At 55.3% G+C, this 22,477-nt stretch overlaps 1 protein-coding gene across 4 annotated transcripts in view; it reads left to right on the forward strand.

Moving 5' to 3' along the window:
* Positions 1-22,477, forward strand: part of LOC144826085 (para-nitrobenzyl esterase-like) — a 370,560-nt gene that overhangs the window by 290,979 nt on the left and 57,104 nt on the right. For all 4 annotated transcript variants that reach the window (XM_078684441.1, XM_078684442.1, XM_078684439.1 and 1 more), the window contains exon 3: positions 9,851-9,958. In XM_078684441.1, the coding sequence (XP_078540567.1) occupies positions 9,851-9,958 (108 nt within the window). The remainder of the gene's footprint in view (positions 1-9,850; positions 9,959-22,477) is intronic.

Consider the following 22,477-nt stretch of genomic DNA (forward strand, 5'->3'; position numbering starts at 1 on the left):
CAGCCACCTGCTGGGAGCTAGCCCTGGAGCCCACCAAGTATGCAGCCACCTGCTGAGAGATAGCCCTGGAGCCCACCAAGTCTGCAGCCACCTGCTGAGAGCTAGCCCTGGAGCCACGCAAGTCTGCAGCCACCTGCTGAGAGCTAGCCCTGGAGCCACGCAAGTCTGCAGCCACCTGCGGAGAGCCAGCCCTGGAGCCACAGGAGTCTGCAGCCTCCTGCCGAGGGCCAGCCCTGGAGCCAAGCGAGTCTGCAGCCTCCTGCCGAGGGCCAGCCCTGGAGCCACAGGAGTCTGCAGCCTCCTGCTGAGGGCCAGCCCTGGAGCCATGTGAGTCTGCAGCCTCCTGCCGAGGGCCAACCCTGGAGCCACAGGAGTCTGCAGCCTCCTGCCGAGGGCCAACCCTGGAGCCACAGGAGTCTGCAGCCTCCTGCCGAGGGCCAACCCTGGAGCCACGGGAGTCTGCAGCCTCCTGCCGAGGGCCAGCCCTGGAGCCACAGGAGTCTTCAGCCTCCTGCCGAGGGCCAGCCCTGGAGCCACAGGAGTCTGCAGCCTCCTGCCGAGGGCCAGCCCTGGAGCCACGCGAGTCTGCAGCCTCCTGCCGAGCGCCAGCCCTGGAGCCACAGGAGTCGGCAGCCTCCTGCTGAGGGCCAGCCCTGGAGCCATGTGAGTCTGCAGCCTCCTGCCGAGGGCCAACCCTGGAGCCACAGGAGTCTGCAGCCTCCTGCCGAGGGCCAGCCCTGGAGCCACAGGAGTCTGCAGCCTCCAGCCGAGGGCCAGCCCTGGAGCCACGTGAGTCTGCAGCCACCTGCTGAGAGCCAGCCCTGAAGCCACGGGAGTCTGCAGCCTCCTGCCGAGGGCCAGCCCTGGAGCCACAGGATTCTGCAGCCTCCTGTCGAGGGCCAGCCCTGGAGCCACGCGAGTCTGCAGCCTCCTGCCGAGGGCCAGCCCTGGAGCCACAGGAGTCTGCAGCCTCCTGCCGAGGGCCAGGCCTGGAGCCACAAGAGGCTGCAGGCTCCTGCCGAGGGCCAGCCCTGGAGCCCACCAAGTCTGCAGCCACCTGCTGAGAGCTAGCCCTGGAGCCCACCAAGTCTGCAGCCACCAGCTGAGAGCTAGCCCTGGAGCCCACCAAGTCTGCAGCCACCTGCTGAGAGCTAGCCCTGGAGCAACGGGAGTCTGCAGCCACCTGCTGAGAGCTAGCCCTGGAGCAACGGGAGTCTGCAGCCACCTACTGAGAGCTAGCCCTGGAGCCACGCAAGTCTGCAGCCACCTGCTGAGAGCTAGCCCTGGAGCCCAGCAAGTCTGCAGCCACCTGCTGAGAGCCAGCCCTGGAGCCCACCAAGTCTGCAGCCACCTGCTGAGAGCTAGCCCTGGAGCCCACCAAGTCTGCAGCCACCTGCTGAGAGCTAGCCTTGGAGCCACGCAAGTCTGCAGCCACCTGCTGAGAGCTAGCCCTGGAGCCACGCAAGTCTGCAGCCACCTGCTGAGAGCTAGCCCTGGAGCCCACCAAGTCTGCAGCCACCTGCTGAGAGCCAGCCCTGGAGCCCACCAAGTCTGCAGCCACCTGCTGAGAGCTAGCCCTGGAGCCACGCAAGTCTGCAGCCACCTGCTGAGACCTAGCCCTGGAGCCACGCAAGTCTGCAGCCACCTGCTGAAAGCTAGCCCTGGAGCCCACCAAGTCTGCAGCCACCTGCTGAGAGCTAGCCCTGGAGCCCACCAAGTCTGCAGCCACCTGCTGAGAGCTAGCCCTGGAGCCCACCAAGTCTGCAGCCACCTGCTGAGAGCTAGCCCTCGAGCCACGCAAGTCTGCAGCCACCTGCTGAGAGCTAGCCCTGGAGCCCACCAAGTCTGCAGCCACCTGCCGAGAGCTAGCCCTGGAGCCACGCAAGTCTGCAGCCACCTGCTGAGAGCTAGCCCTGGAGCCACGCAAGTCTGCAGCCACCGGCTGAGAGCTAGCCCTGGAGCCCACCAAGTCTGCAGCCACCTGCTGAGAGCTAGCCCTGGAGCCACGCAAGTCTGCAGCCACCTGCTGAGAGCTAGCCCTGGAGCCACGCAAGTCTGAAGCCACCTGCTGAGAGCTAGCCCTGGAGCCACGCAAGTCTGCAGCCACCTGCGGAGAGCCAGCCCTGGAGCCACAGGAGTCTGCAGCCTCCTGCCGAGGGCCAACCCTGGAGCCACGCAAGTCTGCAGCCACCTGCTGGGAGCTAGCCCTGGAGCCCACCAAGTCTGCAGCCACCTGCTGAGAGCTAGCCCTGGAGCCCACCAAGTCTGCAGCCACCTGCTGAGAGCTAGCCCTGGAGCCACGCAAGTATGCAGCCACCTGCTGAGAGCTAGCCCTGGTGCCACGCAAGTCTGCAGCCACCTGCGGAGAGCCAGCCCTGGAGCCACAGTCTCTGCAGCCTCCAGCCGAGGGCCAACCCTGGAGCCACAGGAGTCTGCAGCCTCCTGCCGAGGGCCAACCCTGGAGCCACGGGAGTCTGCAGCCTCCTGCCGAGGGCCAGCCCTGGAGCCACAGGAGTCTTCAGCCTCCTGCCGAGGGCCAGCCCTGGAGCCACAGGAGTCTGCAGCCTCCTGCCGAGCGCCAGCCCTGGAGCCACAGGAGTCTGCAGCCTCCTGCCGAGGGCCAGCCCTGGAGCCACGCGAGTCTGCAGCCTCCTGCCGAGGGCCAGCCCTGGAGCCACAGGAGTCTGCAGCCTCCTGCTGAGGGCCAGCCCTGGAGCCATGTGAGTCTGCAGCCTCCTGCCGAGGGCCAACCCTGGAGCCACAGGAGTCTGCAGCCTCCTGCCGAGGGCCAACCCTGGAGCCACAGGAGTCTGCAGCCTCCTGCCGAGGGCCAGCCCTGGAGCCACAGGAGTCTGCAGCCTCCTGTCGAGGGCCAGCCCTGGAGCCACGCGAGTCTGCAGCCTCCTGCCGAGGGCCAGCCCTGGAGCCACAGGAGTCTGCAGCCTTCTGCCGAGGGCCAGCCCTGGAGCCACAGGAGTCTGCAGCCACCTGCCGAGGGCCAGCCCTGGAGCCACGGGAGTCTTCAGCCTCCTGCCGAGGGCCAGCCCTGGAGCCACGCGAGTCTGCAGCCTCCTGCCGAGGGCCAGCCCTGGAGCCACAGGAGTCTGCAGCCTCCTGTCGAGGGCCAGCCCTGGAGCCACAGGAGTCTTCAGCCTCCTGCCGAGGGCCAGCCCTGGAGCCACGCGAGTCTGCAGCCTCCTGCCGAGGGCCAGCCCTGGAGCAACGGGAGTCTGCAGCCTCCTGCCGAGGACCAGCCCTGGAGCACGGGAGTCTGCAGCCTCCTGCCGAGGGCCAGCCCTGGAGCCACAGGAGTCTGCAGCCTCCTGTCGAGGGCCAGCCCTGGAGCCACAGGAGTCTTCAGCCTCCTGCTGAGAGCCAGCCCTGGAGCCACAGGAGTCTTCAGCCTCCTGCCGAGGGCCAGCCCTGGAGCCCCAGGAGTCTGCAGCCTCCAGCCGAGGGCCAGCCCTGGAGCCATGTGAGTCTGCAGCCTCCTGCCGAGGGCCAGCCCTGGAGCCTCAGGAATCTGCAGCCTCCTGCCGAGGGCCAGCCCTGGAGCCACGGGAGTCTGCAGCCTCCTGTCGAGGGCCAGCCCTGGAGCCATGTGAGTCTGCAGCCTCCTGCCGAGGGCCAACCCTGGAGCCACGCGAGTCTGCAGCCTCCTGCCGAGGGCCAACCCTGGAGCCACAGGAGTCTGCAGCCTCCTGCCGAGGGCCAGCCCTGGAGCCATGTGAGTCTGCAGCCTCCTGCCGAGGGCCAACCCTGGAGCCACGCGAGTCTGCAGCCTCCTGCCGAGGGCCAACCCTGGAGCCACAGGAGTCTGCAGCCTCCTGCCGAGGGCCAACCCTGGAGCCACGGGAGTCTGCAGCCTCCTGCCAAGGGCCAGCCCTGGAGCCACAGGAGTCTGCAGCCTCCTGCCGAGGACCATCCCTGGAGCCACAGGAGTCTGCAGCCTCCTGCCGAGGACCATCCCTGGAGCAACGGGAGTCTGCAGCCTCCTGCCGAGGGCCAGCCCTGGAGCCACAGGAGTCTGCAGCCTCCTGCTGAGGGCCAGCCCTGGAGCCACGGGAGTCTGCAGCCTCCTGCCGAGGGCCAGCCCTGGAGCCACAGGAGTCTGCAGCCTCCTGCCGAGGGCCAGCCCTGGAGCCACAGGAGTCTGCAGCCTCTTGCCAAGGGCCAGCCCTGGAGCCAAAGGAGTCTGCAGCCTCCGGCCAAGGACCAGCCCTGGAGCCACAGGAGTCTGCAGCCTCCTGTCGAGGGCCAGCCCTGGAGCCACAGGAGTCTGCAGCCTCCTGCCGAGGGCCAGCCCTGGAGCCACAGGAGTCTGCAGCCTCCTGCCGAGGGCCAGCTCTGGAGCAACAGGAGTCTGGAGCCTCCTGCCGAGGGCCAGCCCTAGAGCCACACGAGTCTGCAGCCTCCTGCCGAGGGCCAGCTCTGGAGCAACAGGAGTCTGGAGCCTCCTGCCGAGGGCCAGCCCTAGAGCCACACAAGTCTGCAGCCTCCTGCCGAGGGCCAGCCCTGGAGCCACGGGAGTCTGCAGCCTCCTGCCGAGGGCCAGCCCTGGAGCCACGCGAGTCTGCAGCCTCCTGCCGAGGGCCTGCCCTGGAGCCACAGGAGTCTGCAGCCACCTGCCGAGGGCCAGCCCTGGAGCCACGGGAGTCTGCAGGCTCCTGCCGAGGGCCAGCCCTGGAGCCACAGGAGTCTGCAGCCTCCTGCCGAGGGCCAGACCTGGAGCCACCGGAGTCTGCACCCTCCTGCCGAGGGCCAGGCCTGGAGCCACGTGAGTCTGCAGCCTCCTGCCGAGGGCCAGGCCTGGAGCCACGGGAGTCTGCAGCCTCCTGCCGAGGGCCAGGCCTGGAGCCACAGGAGTCTGCAGCCTCCTTCCGAGGGCCAGACCTGGAGCCACCGGAGTCTGCACCCTCCTGCCGAGGGCCAGGCCTGGAGCCACGCAAGTCTGCAGCCTCCTGCCGAGGGCCAGGCCTGGAGCCACGCGAGTCTGCAGCCTCCTGCCGAGGGCCAGCCCTTGAGCATCGCGAGTCTGCAGCCTCCTGCCGAGGGCCAGCCCTGGAGCCACAGGAGTCTACAGCCTGCTGCCGAGGGCCATCCCTGGAGCAACGGGAGTCTGCAGACTCCTGCCGAGGGCCAGCCCTGGAGCCACAGGAGTCTGCAGCCTCCTGCCGAGGGCCAGCCCTAGAGCCACACGAGTCTGCAGCCTCCTGTCGAGGGCCAGCCCTGGAGCCACGGGAGTCTGCAGCCTCCTGCCGAGGGCCAGCCCTGGAGCCACGGGAGTCTGCAGCCTCCTGCCGAGGACCATCCCTGGAGCCATATGAGTCTGCAGCCTCCTGCCGAGGGCCAGCCCTGGAGCCACGGGAGTCTGCAGCCTCCTGCCGAGGACCAGCCCTGGAGCAACAGGAGTCTGGAGCCTCCTGCCGAGGGCCAGCCCTAGAGCCACAGGAGTCTGCAGCCTCCTGCCGAGGGCCAGCCCTGGAGCCACGGGAGTCTGCAGCCTCCTGCCGAGGGCCAGCCCTGGAGCCACGCGAGTCTGCAGCCTCCTGCCGAGGGCCTGCCCTGGAGCCACAGGAGTCTGCAGCCACCTGCTGAGAGCTAGCCCTGGAGCCACAGGAGTCTGCAGCCACCTGCTGAGAGCTAGCCCTGGAGCCACAGGAGTCTGCAGCCTCCTGCCGAGGGCCAGCCCTGGAGCCACGGGAGTCTGCAGCCTCCTTCCGAGGGCCAGACCTGGAGCCACAGGAGTCTGCAGCCTCCTGCCGAGGGCCAGCCCTGGAGCCACGCGAGTCTGCAGCCTCCAGCCGAGGGCCAGCCCTGGAGCCACGCGAGTCTGCAGCCTCCTGCCGAGGGCCAGCCCTTGAGCCACGCGAGTCTGCAGCCTCCTGCCGAGGGCCAGCCCTGGAGCCACAGGAGTCTGCAGCCTCCTGCCGAGGGCCGGCCCTGGAGCCACACGAGTCTGCAGCCTCCTGCCGAGGGCCAGCCCTAGAGCCACACGAGTCTGCAGCCACATACTAAAGTCAGTTCTGGAGACGTCTGCCTGAAGGTCGAGGACATGCTTAGACCATTAAAGGACTACACCTGGTGTTGATTTTGCACTCCATTTGACCCGCAGACTTTGTTGGTGTCTGTGTTACCCTAGTTCCATGTAAAAGCGGAATGAGGTACTGACACTTTCAAATGTAACTGTGTAATACGTTTATTTATTTTATTTATTTGCGGGTTTGTATCGCGCTAGGATCACATCCCGAAGGAGTATCTCCGCGCCTTTGGCAGCCTTATTGCAAATAAACAGTACTGGCAGTATAACATGTTAGTTTTGAAATAAAAAGGTTTTTAACTGTCTCCTAAAGGGGAAATGCTCCTTACAGAGTCTCAAGAGAAGTGGGAGGGTATTCCACAGTGTTGGACCAGCAATGGAAAGTGCTCTATCGCCTTGTCTTGCCTTTTTTGCTCTAGGTACCTGCAGCAAAGCCTGTTCACTAGATCTCAAGGATCGCAAGGGGACATAGAGAGAGAATTTATTGGACAGGTACATAGGGCCTTTCCTCTGAAGACACTTGTGTATAATACAACAGGCCTTAAACTTCACCCTCTGTTTAACGGAAAGCCAATGCAGAGTGGTCAAGAGGGGTTTAGAGGGTGTTCGAGGGGGCTGATTAAGAACAAGGCGAGCAGCGGTGTTTTGGACTACCTGCAATCTAGAGATTACTCCCTCGTTAGCTGAAAGAAGCAACCCATTGCAGTAGTCTAAGCGACTCAACACTAAGGTCTGTACCAAGGTTTTCCTGATTGAATCAGGAAGCAGAGGGAATACTTTCCGCAACATCCCAATAATGTGGAAACAAGACCCCACCACTTGAGTGGTATGTTGCTTAAAAGAAAGTTCCTGGTCTAGGCGAACACCGAGGTTCTTAACCACCTGCTTTGGCTCAGGGACTGGGCCAAGATCTTGCGGCCACCAGTCGGGGGACCACAGGAGTTTGGCTTCACCGAACAGCATCACCTCCGTCTTTGCAACATTGCATTGCAGGAGGTTAGATGCCATCCAGTGGGCCACTGCCTTCATCCCCTGGGAAAAGGAGTTCCTGATCTCATCCGTAAGGGATTTAAAAGGAAAGAGGAGTTGGGTATCATCCGCGTATGACACAGGGATAAACCCATGGGATCTCATGATGTTAGCTAGGGGGGCCACATAGATGTTAAAAAGGGTAGGGCAATGAACTTCTGTTTATCATGACACTTCCTTTCAGCTGCCTCACCTGCTGCCTGTAATGAAAGACTCAGGGGCCGTTGTAGAGTTTGGTGGACGGAATTCTATTCTGTATGGCGGAGTACTTTACGAAGCGAGATTTTGTTGTTGAAAACACAAAACCTAATGACCCCCCCACACATAAAATCTAACGACTCCCACCCACACACACCACGTGAGTTTTCTTCCATGTGTGAGGGTCATTTGAAGTTTTACTGTCCCTTACCGCCACGTTTTTATGGCAGTAAGGGAAAGTAAAAACTGGGCATTTGACCTCCTGTCTCTGAATTGGGCAGGCAGTTTAATGGCCAAACCTCTGACAGCCCTTAGTTCATCGGCCCATTGGAGGAGTATGTCAGCGTCGGAGTAGTCTCGATTGGTGACATACTTAAGGTCCGTCCATCTGTACATCAGGCGCGCGGACCTTCAGTTTGGCGTGCAGAGTACTTTGTCGCTGTTGCAAATTCTAAGGGGCAGATGTACAACCCTTTAATTCAGCACCTCGCAAGTTTGCGACACATTGCGAGGTGCTGAATGAAATGTACAACAGTGTGTTTACACTGTCTTGCGATTCCCAATGGCGTCACAAATTGCAAGGCTCATTAATATTAATGAGCCTCTCGCAATTTACGTGCCCATTGGAAATACCAGGCTCTCCCAGTGATGGTGACCTGCTGGGCTCAGCAGACCACCATGTCTGGGACTGCTTTTTAAATTTTTAAATGCAGCCTGGTTTCCTTAAAGGAAAACAGGATGCATTTAAAAAAAAAAAAAAAAAAAACATTTTCGTTTCATTTCTTAAGGGCAGGCAGTGGTCCCTGGGTCCACTGCCTGCCGTTAAAAAAATATTATGCATGCATTTGCAAAGGGGAAGGGGACCCCTTCCTGTTTGCATATGCATTACCACCTACTTGAAGTAGGTGTAATTACGGTGTTTTGCAACCACAATTGCAGTCGCAAAACATTAGTTCATTGTTTTGAGACTCGCTATTTGAAGGGAACGCCCCTTCCAAATAGCGAGTCGCAAAACCTATTTAGCTATTTGCAAAAAAATTGCAACTCGCTAAATATGCTCTGTACATGGCCCAATATGTATTAGCATGCGCAAACGGGTTCGCTAACACACTTGCGCATGCAAAAACGAGTCGTACATCTGGCCCCTAAATAAACCGCATGGTGTGGGGGAGTCATTATATTGTGTGTGTTTGTTTTAGGAAACAAAATCCTGCTTTGGGATTTTGTTTTTTGTATAGAACAAAAACATGTTAAACGTTCCTCGCACGGTACCGCTATTTTGACAGTACCATCCGTCAAGCTTGTAATACATCGAGAGGAACTGCTGTGACGGCAGCTGCTGTCAATGTTAAGACTTGTCTACAGGGCTGGTGGACAACTCTAAATTAAGGGGCACATGCATGAAAGTTTCCTTTTGCGATTACCAATTAGTTATTTTTTAGAAATTGCTATTTGGTAATCACAAAATGCAATGCAACAAAACAAACAGCAAATAGCGATTCTCTAATTGCGATTCCTTAAGAATCGAATCGCAATTAGGGAATCGCTATTTGCAATTGCGACGCCATTCCTTCCTACGGACCTCAAGGCCTACAGGTGAGAATGGCCTCAAGGCCTACAGGTGAGAATGGTCTTGTGTTACCTAATTGGTAATCGTAAATTAGGTAATGCAAAGGCAAGGTGCCCGGCGGCCTAAGCCCCCCCCCCTGAGGTGCCCCTAACAAAAAAAGATGCACATGTAAGGCATGTGTGTGCCACATGGCATTTTGAAAAATGCAGTTTTGTGCATTTCTCAAAGTATGCACATGGTTACCATCAACTTGAACTTGATGGTAATTAGCGTTTCCTAAAGGCACAGTTCGCATTTAGGAAAGGCTTCTTGCATGTGCATTAGGATTCACTAATTATGATTCCCTATTTGATTTCACAACTTAGGGAATCGCAAAAGATTTTCATTACCTAAATTGTGAGGAAAAAAACGTTCATGCATTAGAAAAGGCCATTTTGCGTCCGCAAAAGAGCTTGATCCCTGTGCCCCTTAGTACCTTACCTCACCTCTGTGTGTCCAGCTTTAAATCAGCGCCTTATTTTTGTGAGTAGCGGTCCTGACGGAAGACCATGTTTGTTGTCTGTGTCAAGTTGTATTTGAGTTTCAAACTCCTACTACCTCCAGGAGTAAGGCTCAGTTTCAAACTCCTACTACCTCCAGGAGTAAGGCTCAGTTTCAAGCCCCTACTACCTCCAGGAGTAAGGCTCAGTTTCAAACTCCTACTACCTCCAGGAGTAAGGCTCAGTTTCAAGCCCCTACTACCTCCAGGAGTAAGGCTTCATTGCTTAAATCTTTTTGTTTGAGACTTAGATGTACGAAGTGAGTTTGTTTAACTTGAGTGAAATCCTTCCTGAGTCCCAGGGCCCTCGGTGGTAACCAACAGGCTCCACCCTGCTTCACAGGCCATCACAGACCTCAGAGATCATCCCTCAGGTGTGCACCACCCTCTCCTCTCTCTCCAGGGTACCTTACTGCTCCTCATAAAGAGTCAGGGTTTGGCACCTTGTTTGACCCCCGATTCATTCTCTCCTCAGGAAACTACGGCTTCATGGATCAGATCGCAGCGCTGAAGTGGGTTCAAAACAATATTCAGGCCTTCGGGGGAGACCCAGCGAAGGTGACCATCTACGGCCAGAGCTCAGGTAACAATAAGGAACCAGGACCTTCACTGGTTATGCCTTATGTAAAACCTGTCCTCCCCTCCTCTGCAGACACCCTCCTCTGTGTCCATCTCACCCTCCTCTGTGTGCACCTCACCTTCTCTGTGTCCATCTCACCCTCCTCTGTGTGCACCTCACCTTCTCTGTGTCCATCTCACCTTCTCTGTGTCCATCTCACCCTCCTCTGTGTCCATCTCACCCTCCTCTGTGTGCACCTCACCTTCTCTGTGTCCATCTCACCCTCCTCTGTGTGCATCTCACCTTCTCTTTGTCCATCTCACCTCTCTGTGTCCATCTCACCCTCCTCTGTGTGCACCTCACCTTTTCTATGTACACCCTCCACTCCTTACCTTCCCTGTATACAGCCTCCACTTCTTACTTTCCCTGTGTACACCCTCCACTCCCTACCTTACCTGTGTACACACTCCCCTCATTACCTTCCCTGTTACACCCTCTCCCCTTACCTTCCCTGTGTACACACTCTCCTCCATACCTTTCCTGTGTACACCCTCCACTCCTTACCTTCCCTCTGTACCCCCTCCCCTTCTTACCTTCCCTGTGTAACCCTCTCCTCCTTACCTTCCCTGTGTACACCCTCCCCCTCCTTACCTTCCCTGTGTACACCCTCCCCTCCAAACCTTCCCTGTGTTCACCCTCCCCTCCTTACCTTCCCTGTGTACACCCTCCACTCCCTACCTTCCCTGTGTGCACCCTCTCCTCCTTACCTTCCCTGTGTATACCTTCCCCTCCTTACCTTCTCTATGTACACCCTCCTTTCCTTACCTTCCCTATGTACACCCTCCCCTCCTTAACTTCCCTGTGTACACCCTCCCCTCCTTACCATCTCTATGTACACCCTCCTTTCCTTACCTTCCCTATGTACACTCTCCCCTCCTTATCTTCAGTGTGTACCCATGGTCTATGTCCTCCACACCTTCCCTGTGTACTTTGATCCTTCCCTTCCCTGTGTCCTCAACCCCTTACCTTACCTTCCATGTGTACACCCTCCCCTCCTTACCTTCCCTGTGTACACCGTGCCCTCTCTACTCCTCACCTTCCCTGTATACTCCACTCCTTAGCTGCTGCTCCCACCTTCAGTCGACACATATTCTTCTTGCTCACAGTGTTATCAGCTTTTGATGTCCAGACTCATTCATGACCCGGATGTGTGACATTTGACCTTTTCATGGATCCCTGTCACCTCCAACTTTTCTTCGTTCTTTTCCAGTTGGGCAGATGAAAGGGGATTCCGTGCTGTGATTGGTCTGGCCAGACATGGGTCCCTTGCTCTCATTGCCACTGGAGTCAAGCTATCCTGGCTGAAGAGGGGTGAAACCCCAAAACCTGTCCTAGTATGCTTGTTTCCAGTCCAGGGAGGACCTGACATGGCAGTTCAGGCTGGAATGTTCCCATGGGGCACAGGGTCAAGACTGATTTGCATATGGCTGGGTCCAAATTGGAATGGCATGGTGAGCAAAAAAAGGATGGATATAGGCCCTGTTAGAAATGGGATTTCCAGTTGGCTAAAGCTGGCGCCAAAACCAGGCCGAAACCACCACTCTAGTCAGGGCAAGGGAGTTGCACGCCAAGATAACCCCTGCTCACCCCCTTGGTAGCGTGACACGAGCAGTAAGGCATACCCCGGAGGCAATGGAAGTTAAGTATTTGCACACCCACCCACCAGCAACAACATCCAAGGCCCCCCACAAAAGGAACTCCACACAAGGTTATATATAAAAATTATACCTTTGTATTATACCAAACACATTATATAATGAACACACACTTTACAATGTGCATTAGGCATGGGCAGAATTTACAGGGGATTATATACATGGGACAGGGCCACATGGACCACTGTCAGGAATAAGCACTTTTAGAACTAGCACTTGGTAGAATTAGCACTTTGTTGAAATAGCACATAGCACATATAATAACTATAGCGCCAAATAGAAACTGTAGACCACAACCAGTAACCACTGGCAAAAGGTAAGTACTACCTACGCAATTCTAAACACTTTAGGCAAATATCATGCAGGGAACCATGAACACACTAGTATAACCCATACTAGATAAAACAACCTCCTAACCATAAACATATGTCTAGAGGTATCAGAACAGGGTGCGCAAAACATTCTACACACAGTACATTTCCTAGCACCCCAAGAAGCACATAAATCACAATTAGAGCAGAAATCACATTTAGCACATAACTTACATCAAAGTCCAGGTTCCGCCACTGCGCCAAAACCTAAACGTAGCAGCTGCCCACTACTTGCTGGGCAGCTGAGGACAAGAACAGGGCCTAAACGCTGCACCTGGCACTAAGTGCTGCGCAGCTGGGGGAGGCCAAGGTAGGAATGAAGGAGTGTGCCTCACTCCTGAGTCCAAAGAACAAGTCCCTAGAAAGCAAAACCTAAACGGTGCAGCTGCCCACTACTTGCTGGGCAGCTGGGATCTCAAAACTGCGACAGGGGCCCTCACTGGCCCTCTGAACAAACACTTGCCCATTGCTGGAGCCCTCTAAGCTCTGAAAACAAAATGTGCTCCAGGTTGGAGCCATCTAGGCTCAAGGGACACTGGGGCCTCGTAGGCTCTAGTGAACACAATGGCCCCGTTGGAGCCTCGTGGGCTCTGCGTGAACAACTGGGGGCCTCAGGAGCCTCGTGGGCTCGACCAATAATGCCACCTGGAACCTCGTGGCTCTAAACAAATATACGGCTAAACTGGTGGAGCGGCCCGTTCCAACCAGGGGCGCTCTACCCTCGAAAATGCCCCGGAATCGTTGGAGTGCCACTCGGGGGACTCGAAATATCAAAAATGCCCAGGAGCCTCTCGTGGGCTCTAAAGAAATGGGCCCGAACGTTGGAGTCCCTCTCGGGGGACTCAAAATCAATGAATGCCCCCAGGAGCCTCTCGGGCTCGAATACGACTGTTTGTGGGGACGGGGGAGCCATCTAGCTCATTGACTAAATATGCCCCCAATTGTAGGACCGGCCCACTGAGCACCCGGGGCCGCTCTTCACTCAGTGCCCTCACTGGCACCACCTCCTTCACCTCCCCCCGGATCCCTACTCACCGGCTCCGTCGGGTAAGTCCTCTTTCTCGGGCGGCGGTACGTGCGGGGCCCTCTCTCCGCAGGAGAGGCCCCCGCCTTCCTTTTCACCCAGGCCTCCTCTCGTGGCCCAGGACTCTGCAGCACTGCTCTGGTAGGCGGGGTGGGCTCCCGTTCTCCCATTTCGAACGTCTCGGGGCTCCCATCAACTCCGGCAGCCGCGTCACTTCCGCTTCTGGCCGCACTTCTCCTGCTTCCATCCATGAGCCCCGCCCACAGTCAGGCGGGTCGTAGTTTGTGGCGGCAGGGCGGCAAGAGGGGTAGGCTCCCTCCTAGCAGAAAATAAACGTAGAAGCAGGGTGGGCACCCGCTAAGGCACAGATAAGCGGGGTGGCACCCATGTCAATTATAAAGTCCAAACGCAGACGCAGGGTGGGCACCTGCGCACTGGGGATAATTAATCACAAAGCAAGTAGAAACAAAGCAGGGTGGGCACCTGCAATGGAACAGTGAAATAAGCAGGTACAAGGAGACAAGGCGCCCCAGGCGCCAAAGGTGCAGACACCCAGCCCAAAGAGAAAGAACAGCGCAGGAACAGTCCTAGGGCAAGAAAAAGTCTTCCTGTCCCCCAGGCATGGCAGAGGGGTCCCCAAGAAGTCCATCAGCCGTCCAGGGGCTGGGCAGGGCCCCGGGAGGCAAGCCTTCCACTGGGCCTCAGCAGCAGCACGCCCTTGGTAGATTCTAGTCAGGAAAACAAGAAAATGTTCATGGGGTCACAGCCCCTCTTTTATACAGAGAAATCCTTTGTCTACAAAGGTGCAGGCAAGGGGCGAACCAGATACAACTGGTTCCTGAGCACTTTGTTTTGCTCAGCCCCTCTGCCTATTCACAGGATGGTTCATCGACATCAGACACACCACAGGGGGTGGAGCCAGCATTGAGAGGGGAAAGCTCAGCCCTATTCAGGTCCCAGGTGCACTCCTCCCCGGCCATCAACATGCAGATCTCCCATTCACCACCGGGGCAGACCCATCCTGACTCCTGAAGCCAGGCTCATCAGCCAGCTCCAGCCAATCACAAGCCAGACAGACACTGCACAGACAGGCCAACCTCTAGAAGTGGCACTTCCACACTAGACACAATAACGCCGCACACATCATCGTGCAGCATTTAATCACACGAGTCTGCACATACCAAACTCGCACCTGCACTCCCCACGCATCAGGAACTACCAGGAACACATGCATTCCCCATGCATTCCTATCAGAGGGCAGGCCAATCTCACACACGCACTCAGAGAGCGCACGCACTTTACACTGCACCACAGTGGAAAAGTCAGAAATCACTAAACTGATGTAGTATTAAAAGGTAAAAAGTTCAGGGATGAACCTGTCAGAAGGGCCAAGTCCAACATGCCCAGATCTCTGTACTGGGGTGAATGTATGACATTGTTCTGCATTCTGTCCATCAACTGTTGTTTTTGTGATTGGACTGCAGACAGCAGTGTTCTGTGAATGAGTAGTCCTATGTCCTTCTTCTTAGGTTAGCCTAAGTTCTTGAAGATGCCACTGAACCCTTTTAAGACCTCTCCCAGGCCCCACATGGCTGTCTTCAGGGCACAGCGGGTAAACCGTAGGGCCTATGTGCTACTGAAGCTCAGCACCGTGACAGTGGCAGTTTAAGCAACACACATCTGGTGAGCACCTGCATATCCCACGATGCACCCGGTGCTCTGTGTATCCCACGATGCACCCAATTCTCTGAATTGAATTGAATTGAAAGAATATTTCTATAGAGCCTAACTACCCGGAGGCCTCGTAGCGCTTAACAGGAAAGAAAGCAGAGCGCAGACAAGTTCTCATCTTAAAAGGACATTCCAAACAGGTGCGTTTTTAGAAGCTTACGGAAAGACATCAAATTACGGTTCTCTCGCATATCTTGAGGAAGAGAGTTCCACAATTTAGCCGGAGTGCATGAGAACGAACGTCCTCCCCATCTTGACTTCCTGATTTTCTTAGTGGTGGCAAGGTGTAAGGTGCTGGAGCGAAGGGATCTCGGCGGCAGGTAAGGCGTTAGCAGAGAATGGAGGATGGCCGGGCCCGTTTTCCACATGGCTTTATGAGCCATGCACATAGCCTTAAATTGTATCCTGGCAGCCACAGGTAGCCAGTGAAGCATATTCCATGATGCACCCGGTGCTCTGCGTATCCCATGATGCACCCGGTGCTCTGCGTATCCCATGATGCGCCCGGTGCTCTGCATATCCCATGATGGACCCGGTGCTCTGCATATCCCATGATGCACCCGGTGCTCAGCGTATCCCATGATGCATCTGGTGCTCTGCATATCCCATGATGCATCTGGTGCTCTGCATATCCCATGATGGACCGGTGCTCTGCGTATCCCATGATGCACCAGGTGCTCTGCATATCCCATGATGCACCCGGTGCTCTGCATATCCCATGATGCACCCGGTGCCCTGCATATCCCATGATGCACCCGGTGCTCTGCATATCCCATGATGCACCCGGTGCTCTACATATCCCATGATGCACCCGGTGCTCTGCATATCCCATGATGCGCCTGGTGCTCTTGGAACATGCGTCTCATGTTAAATGGAGCCGCACCGCCACATGCAAACATGGCGGCTGAAATCATGAGCTCAGCTAAATAACCGTTACCGATGCTCCAGTGTATGTGAGAGCTTCACTCTCTCCTCACTAACAATCACTGTGCAGGTGTGTGGATGCCATATTTTCAATCCTGTTTCTGCAATGAGGAGCACAAGGACCTCTTGGCCTCCTCTGCTTCCTTCCAAGGAAGCCTGGGGTGTACAAGCTGCTTGGATGGTTTACAATTGCCGCAGTGAATTCCACCTCCCTCTCATGTTCTGCAAACCTTTGCATGACGCTTGGCTTGCCTCCATAATGGAGTGCGCCTACAAAGGGCCGGGGAGCACTACCATCCTTCTACTGCTAATTCTCCGAAGGTCATCCCTTGTCCACTAGAGCTCTTGGGTCATTGTCCAGCCGAGGTGCTTGCCAGCTTCTACAGTTGTGAGTAAAATTGGTCAATTGCCCCCAAACCTGGGCATGAAATGAATGTATCATAGACAGTGATTACCTGCACCCCCAGAGCACTCATTGTGGTTGGTACCACCACACATCAGTACCCTTGGCACCAGTGCTTACCAACAGGACACAGATATCATTGCCCCAAAATGAACAAGAAGCGAAAGCCTCTCGGCTGTGCCTTCCTACAGTTCCACCTTGGTGCTGCTGGCATTGTTGACCCATGGAGGGTACCTAATGCAAGCCGGTTCATGGGTGCCCCTGTGAGACCCTCAACTTGACTGCCAATGCATCAACAACTGACATTGAGGTGATCAGAGGTTACAGGTGCATCACAGGGGTCTACTTGTCACCGAGGATCCTATGCACAGAGCGGTTACGCCACAGTGGTCAGGCAGGTAATTATGTATGGAGTGGCATCGAAAGTGCAGAACCCTAATCCTGTTTGCCCACGGACTTGGCACATGTAGAAGGTGCAAGCCTGATGTACAAGTGTCTTTGATGGGTTCCCAGTGGAATGGGTTGATAGGTGTCCAGAGTACACCTTCCATGCACCAACATCTTTTTTTCCTACCCCCTTGCTTCTCTTCTCGGTCTGCTCCCCTCGTCTCTCTGATCCCTCCCTGGGCTGCTCATTTCCACTCCCCACCTCTGCTTCCGGTTGTTTTGGGTCCTCATCTCTCCTTCTCTCAGTCTTTACTCCTCGTGGAGGAGTGTGGCTCAATGGTTAGAGCGGCAGACCCTGATGCAGAGTTCTGGCCTGGGACCAGGGTTCGATTCCCGCCTCGGCGGGTCTTGGGCTCAATTTCCTCTGACCTGATAATTCTCGCCTCTGTGCCTATTCTAATCATGGGCCCCACGCTGCAAATCTGGGCAATAGCTTGCTTAACCTCCACACCGGCCCCAACAGCGCTAGGATGCCTGGCTTCACCCTGGGTGCCCAGGAGTGGACACTTCACAGGGAAAGCCAGGAAGGGTTCCTCAGCGGTATGAGTAATAGCGCCAGGAAACCGCTTGGTGGCAGTGCGCTCTACAAATACCTTGACATTTACATTTACATTTACTTTTACTCGTCTTCACCATCTCCGCTCCTCACATGTCTGCTTTTCTCGGTCTCTACTGATCTTCACCATCTCCGCTCCTCCCATGTCTGCTTCTCCTGGTCTCTACTGGTCTTCACCATCTCCCCTCCTCCCATGTCTGCTTCTCCCAGTCTCTACTGGTCTTCACCATATCCGCTCCTCACAATTCTCCTGGTCTCTAATAGTCTTCAAACAAACATTATAGAAGGGGTCTAACGGAATATTTAAAGACCTAGCATGGATATACCCCCCTGAGTGTACTCACAAAACAAATAAACCATCCATGTGTCTAGAGAATGTAGAAGGTATAAAAACCTATTTGGATGCAGAGAACCTAGTGTGCTATATTTAGAGCATACTACCTATTAATAGGCAAGAATACACATCTTTAGAAGGGAAAATCCTTTAAGAAGAACGGGAACCCATCACTCACCGAAGTGACATGCTTCATCATCTGGGTTCTCCTTCCCGGTTACTCAATAGTGTAACCAGGGACTACACCCTTCTCACTAAAAAGGGGAGCTCACAGATGTTTTCAAACAAAGAAGGTAAATGGGAAACTACAGATGTGAAGACATATTCTGTGGATATAAGTGATGTGGACACTCTCCTGTGCGGTTGCTCCCCTCGCCCTCTGCCTTCCCCAGACGCTGCATTCACTGCTGGCTGTATCCGCGCCTGCCTGCCTGCCTGCCTGCCTGCTGTTTAAGCGCACTCAGCGCTTGGTATCGTTTTTCAGTAGATTTAATTATTTATCTCAATATTGTACTCGGCGCTTGGTGGTATCTGCCTGCTTGCACTATACTGATCTCCTGCTGTGCACTACTGCTAATTAATCAGGGAAGAGTCGATTGTGTGGAGTGCATTTTACTGTGTTTAGAAACGTGTTGCCCACTCCGGCTGTGACCCAGTTTCGATTCAGGGTCCGGGCTCCATTGTAGCTCTGTTTACCCTCGGCAGCCCGTGGCTCCTCCCAGATCCCGCCTCCCAGCTGCCCCTCCCACCCACAAGCACAGCTAACGCGTCACGACCTCCCACCATTTGTGACCGAGTGGACACTCTCCTGTGCGGTTGCTCCCCTCGCCCTCTGCCTTCCCCAGACGCTGCATTCACTGCTGGCTGTATCCGCGCCTGCCTGCCTGCCTGCCTGCTGTTTAAGCGCACTCAGCGCTTGGTATCGTTTTTCAGTAGATTTAATTATTTATCTCAATATTGTACTCGGCGCTTGGTGGTATCTGCCTGCTTGCACTATACTGATCTCCTGCTGCGCACTACTGCTAATTAATCAGGGAAGAGTCGATTGTGTGGAGTGCATTTTACTGTGTTTAGAAACGTGTTGCCCACTCCGGCTGTGACCCAGTTTCGATTCAGGGTCCGGGCTCCATTGTAGCTCTGTTTACCCTCGGCAGCCCGTGGCTCCTCCCAGATCCCGCCTCCCAGCTGCCCCTCCCACGCTCCGCCCCCCCACCACCCATTTAAGACTGACGTCCCAACGCGCAGCGTCCACGCGCTGCGGCCGCGCCGAAGGTGCGCCAAAGGTAAGCCCGTCTACGCCCGTCCGCGCCTGGACCGCGCCTAGCGCCAGACCCCCTGGTCCCCGCAGCACCCAACCCTCCCGCATTACTTACGACGCCTCCACCCTCCTAGCTCTTAACCCCGGCCGACTCCCTAACTGCGCCCAAGCAGCACCAGGACACACCCATGGACCCTTCGCCTGCCACTCCTGCAAATTCGACGGCACCAAGTCCAACTCCACATCCACTAAAACCAAACTGAGACACGACACCAACCACCTAAAATGCATCCTGCTCAACACCCGCTCGGTCCACAGACATGCCATCGACCTTTGGAATCTACTAGACACCACCTCCCCGGACGTCGCCTTCCTAACAGAAACATGGATGAACGCCTCCTCAGCCCCAGACATCACCATTGCCATCCCGGAAGGCTACAAGATCATCCAGAAAGACCGCGCCAAGCAAACAGGAGGAGGCATCGCTATCGTCCATAAGGATTCCATCCGCATCTCAACCACCTCAGACGTCAACCTCGCTAGCGCCGAACACCTTCACTTCCAGATCCACATTGACCCCAAGACCACTCTCAGAGGCACCCTCCTCTACAGGCCACCAGGACCCCGTGCTCAATTCAGTGAAGACATCACTGACTTTATCACCCCTCACGCCCTCCCCTCCGAGGACTACATTCTATTGGGAGACCTCAATTTTCACCTGGAAAAAAACAACGACAGTAACACCACCACCCTTCTGGACAATCTCGCCAACCTCGGACTCAAACAACTTGTTAATTCCCCCACTCACGACGCAGGTCACACACTCGACCCTATCTTCACCTCCAGCAAACATATCTCCTTCAGTCACACCACAACCCTCCATTGGACGGACCACAGCTGCGTTCACTTTTTCTACAAAAAGCCCACAACCCACAACCATCCTCAACCTACTATGCGGAGAAACTGGAACAAAATCACCATCGACCAGATCTCCTCATCGCTTCTTCAAAACCCCCCTGCCCACTCTTCGAACCCCAACCAAGCAGCCATTAACCTCACTCAATGGCTAACCAACAGCGCCGACAACCTAGCACCCCTGAGAAAAGGTCAAATCAAACTAGGCAATAAAAACGCCCCCTGGTTCAACGATGATCTTAAGAAATCCAAGAAACTCTGCCGCTCCCTTGAGAGGGCATGGAAAAAAGACCCAAACACCAGTACCAGGGACGCCTTCAAAAACGCCACTCGCATACACCACCAACTGATACGGACTGCCAAGAAAGCCGCCTTCAAAGACCGACTCGACAACAACGCCCACAACAGCAAGGAATTATTCAACATCCTCAAAGAGTTTACCAACCCCGCCGCCAACTCTAACGACATCACTCCCTCCCAAGCCCTCTGCGACTCCCTAGCTTCGTTCTTCCACGACAAAATCGCAGACATCCACAACAGCTTCGTCAACCAACCCGGAGAACAACCCACCCAACCTTCTGCCGTACCTTCACCCCCCTTGAACATCCTTACTGACTGGAACCCAATCTCCACTGAGGACACCATTCGCCTGATGAACTCCATCCACTCAGGATCCCCCACAGACCCATGCCCTCACCACATCTTCAACAAAGCTGATTCCATCATAGCACCACACCTCCGAGACGTCATCAATTGCTCCCTCAACTCCGCCACCTTCCCGGAAAGCTGGAAACACGCCGAACTCAGCGCCCTTCTGAAAAAACCCACTGCTGACCCCTCTGAACTCAAAACTACCGCCCCATCTCGCTACTTCCATTCCCGGCCAAAGTCATCGAGAAAGCTGTCAACAACCAACTCGCCGCCTTCCTCGAAACCAACAAATCCCTCGACGCCTCACAGTCCGGCTTCCGAGCAAAACACAGCACGGAGACCGCACTCATCGCAGCAACAGACGACATTCGAACTCTACTGGACAATGGAGACACAGTCGCCCTCATCCTCCTTGACCTCTCCGCAGCCTTCGACACAGTCTGCCATATAACCCTGTTACAACGCCTCAGAAACATCGGAATCCAAGGAAAAGCACTGGAATGGATCACCTCGTTCCTTGCCGGAAGAACTCAGAGAGTCCGCCTCCCACCATTCAAGTCAGAGGCCACTGAAGTCAGCTGTGGCGTGCCACAAGGATCTTCACTCAGTCCCACCCTCTTCAACGTATACATGAGCCCCCTCGCGGCCATCGCACGCCAACACAACCTCAACATCATCTCCTACGCTGATGACACTCAACTGATCCTCTCACTCACCAAAGACCCTAACACCGCCAAAACAAACCTACATGAAGGAATGAAAGAAGTAGCCGATTGGATGAAGCACAGCCGTCTGAAACTGAATTTCGACAAAACAGAAGTCCTTATCCTAGGAACCTCCCCCTCTGCCTGGGACGACTCTTGGTGGCCAGAGTCCCTTGGAAAAGCACCCATCCCGACAGACCACGCACGGAACCTGGGCGTCATCCTGGACTCCTCACTCTCGATGACCAGACAGGTCAACGCCGTCTCATCATCGTGTTTCAACATTCTTCGCATGCTCAAAAAAACTTTTCGCTGGATCCCCACCGAAACTAGAAAAACGGTCACCCACGCACTGGTTACAAGCCGCCTGGACTACGGAAACACCCTATACACCGGCACCACCGCAAAACTCCAGAAAAAACTCCAACGCATCCAGAACGCATCAGCCAGACTCATACTAGACATCCCGCATAACAACCACATTTCTGGTCACCTGAAAAACCTCCACTGGCTCCCCGTCAATAAGAGGATAACATTCCGCCTCCTAACGCACGCACACAAAGCACTGTACGAACTCGGACCCGAATGCCTCAACGCACGAATTTCCTTCTACACCCCCCCCCCCCCCGCCAGCTACGCTCCTCCAACCAAGCCCTTGCTGCTATACCTCGCATCAACAAAACCACCATGGGAGGAAGATCCTTCTCCTACCTGGCGGCTAAAACCTGGAACTCACTTCCCACCCACCTGCGCCTCACTCAGAACCACTTAGCATTCAGAAAGCAACTTAAAACATGGATTTTCGACAAGTAACTCCCCACCCTTCTCCAAGCGCCTTGAGACCCTCTGGGTATGTAGCGCGCTATACAAATTAACTGAATTGAATTGAATTGAGTGCATACATGTGAAATGTGAACATAAAATTATTAGTAGAAGAAAAAAGATTTAATAGGTATCTTCTACTAGTCCAAATTAAAAACAATGCAAAAGCAGTTTGAACAAATGAACTTCTTAGATGTAACTGGGTCTGGTCTACATGTGTCAGCCTATCTGGATGTGATTTTATCCAAGGTCTTCCTCAGGACCACTATTAATATTTGCTACTGCGTAGTGAAAAAATATATATATGCGAAGAGAAGTAGAAAAACCAAGGTTGGAATCAATACAACCTAAAAACCTGATCTGCAGGCGTGAAGATCCTAAGCAAGTCACAGGATATTGTTGGATGATGGATCCTGAAACATGAAAATATTATATTTTATATCTTCACACCTGCAGATCAGGTTTTTAGTAGGTAGTATCCTCCGAATATAGGACACAAGGTTCTCTGCATCCAAATAGGTATTAATACCTTCTACATTCTCTAGAGCCATGGATAGTTTACTGGTTTTGTGAGTACACTCTAATAGTCTTCACCATCTCTGCTCCTGCCATATCTGCTTCTCCCGGTCTCTACTGGTCTTCTCCATCTCCGCTCCTGTCATGTCCGCTTCGCCCTGTCTCTACTGGT

The sequence above is a fragment of the Lissotriton helveticus genome, chromosome 3_2 (assembly GCF_964261635.1).
Source record: "Lissotriton helveticus chromosome 3_2, aLisHel1.1, whole genome shotgun sequence".
Taxonomy (NCBI): Eukaryota; Metazoa; Chordata; class Amphibia; order Caudata; family Salamandridae; genus Lissotriton; species Lissotriton helveticus.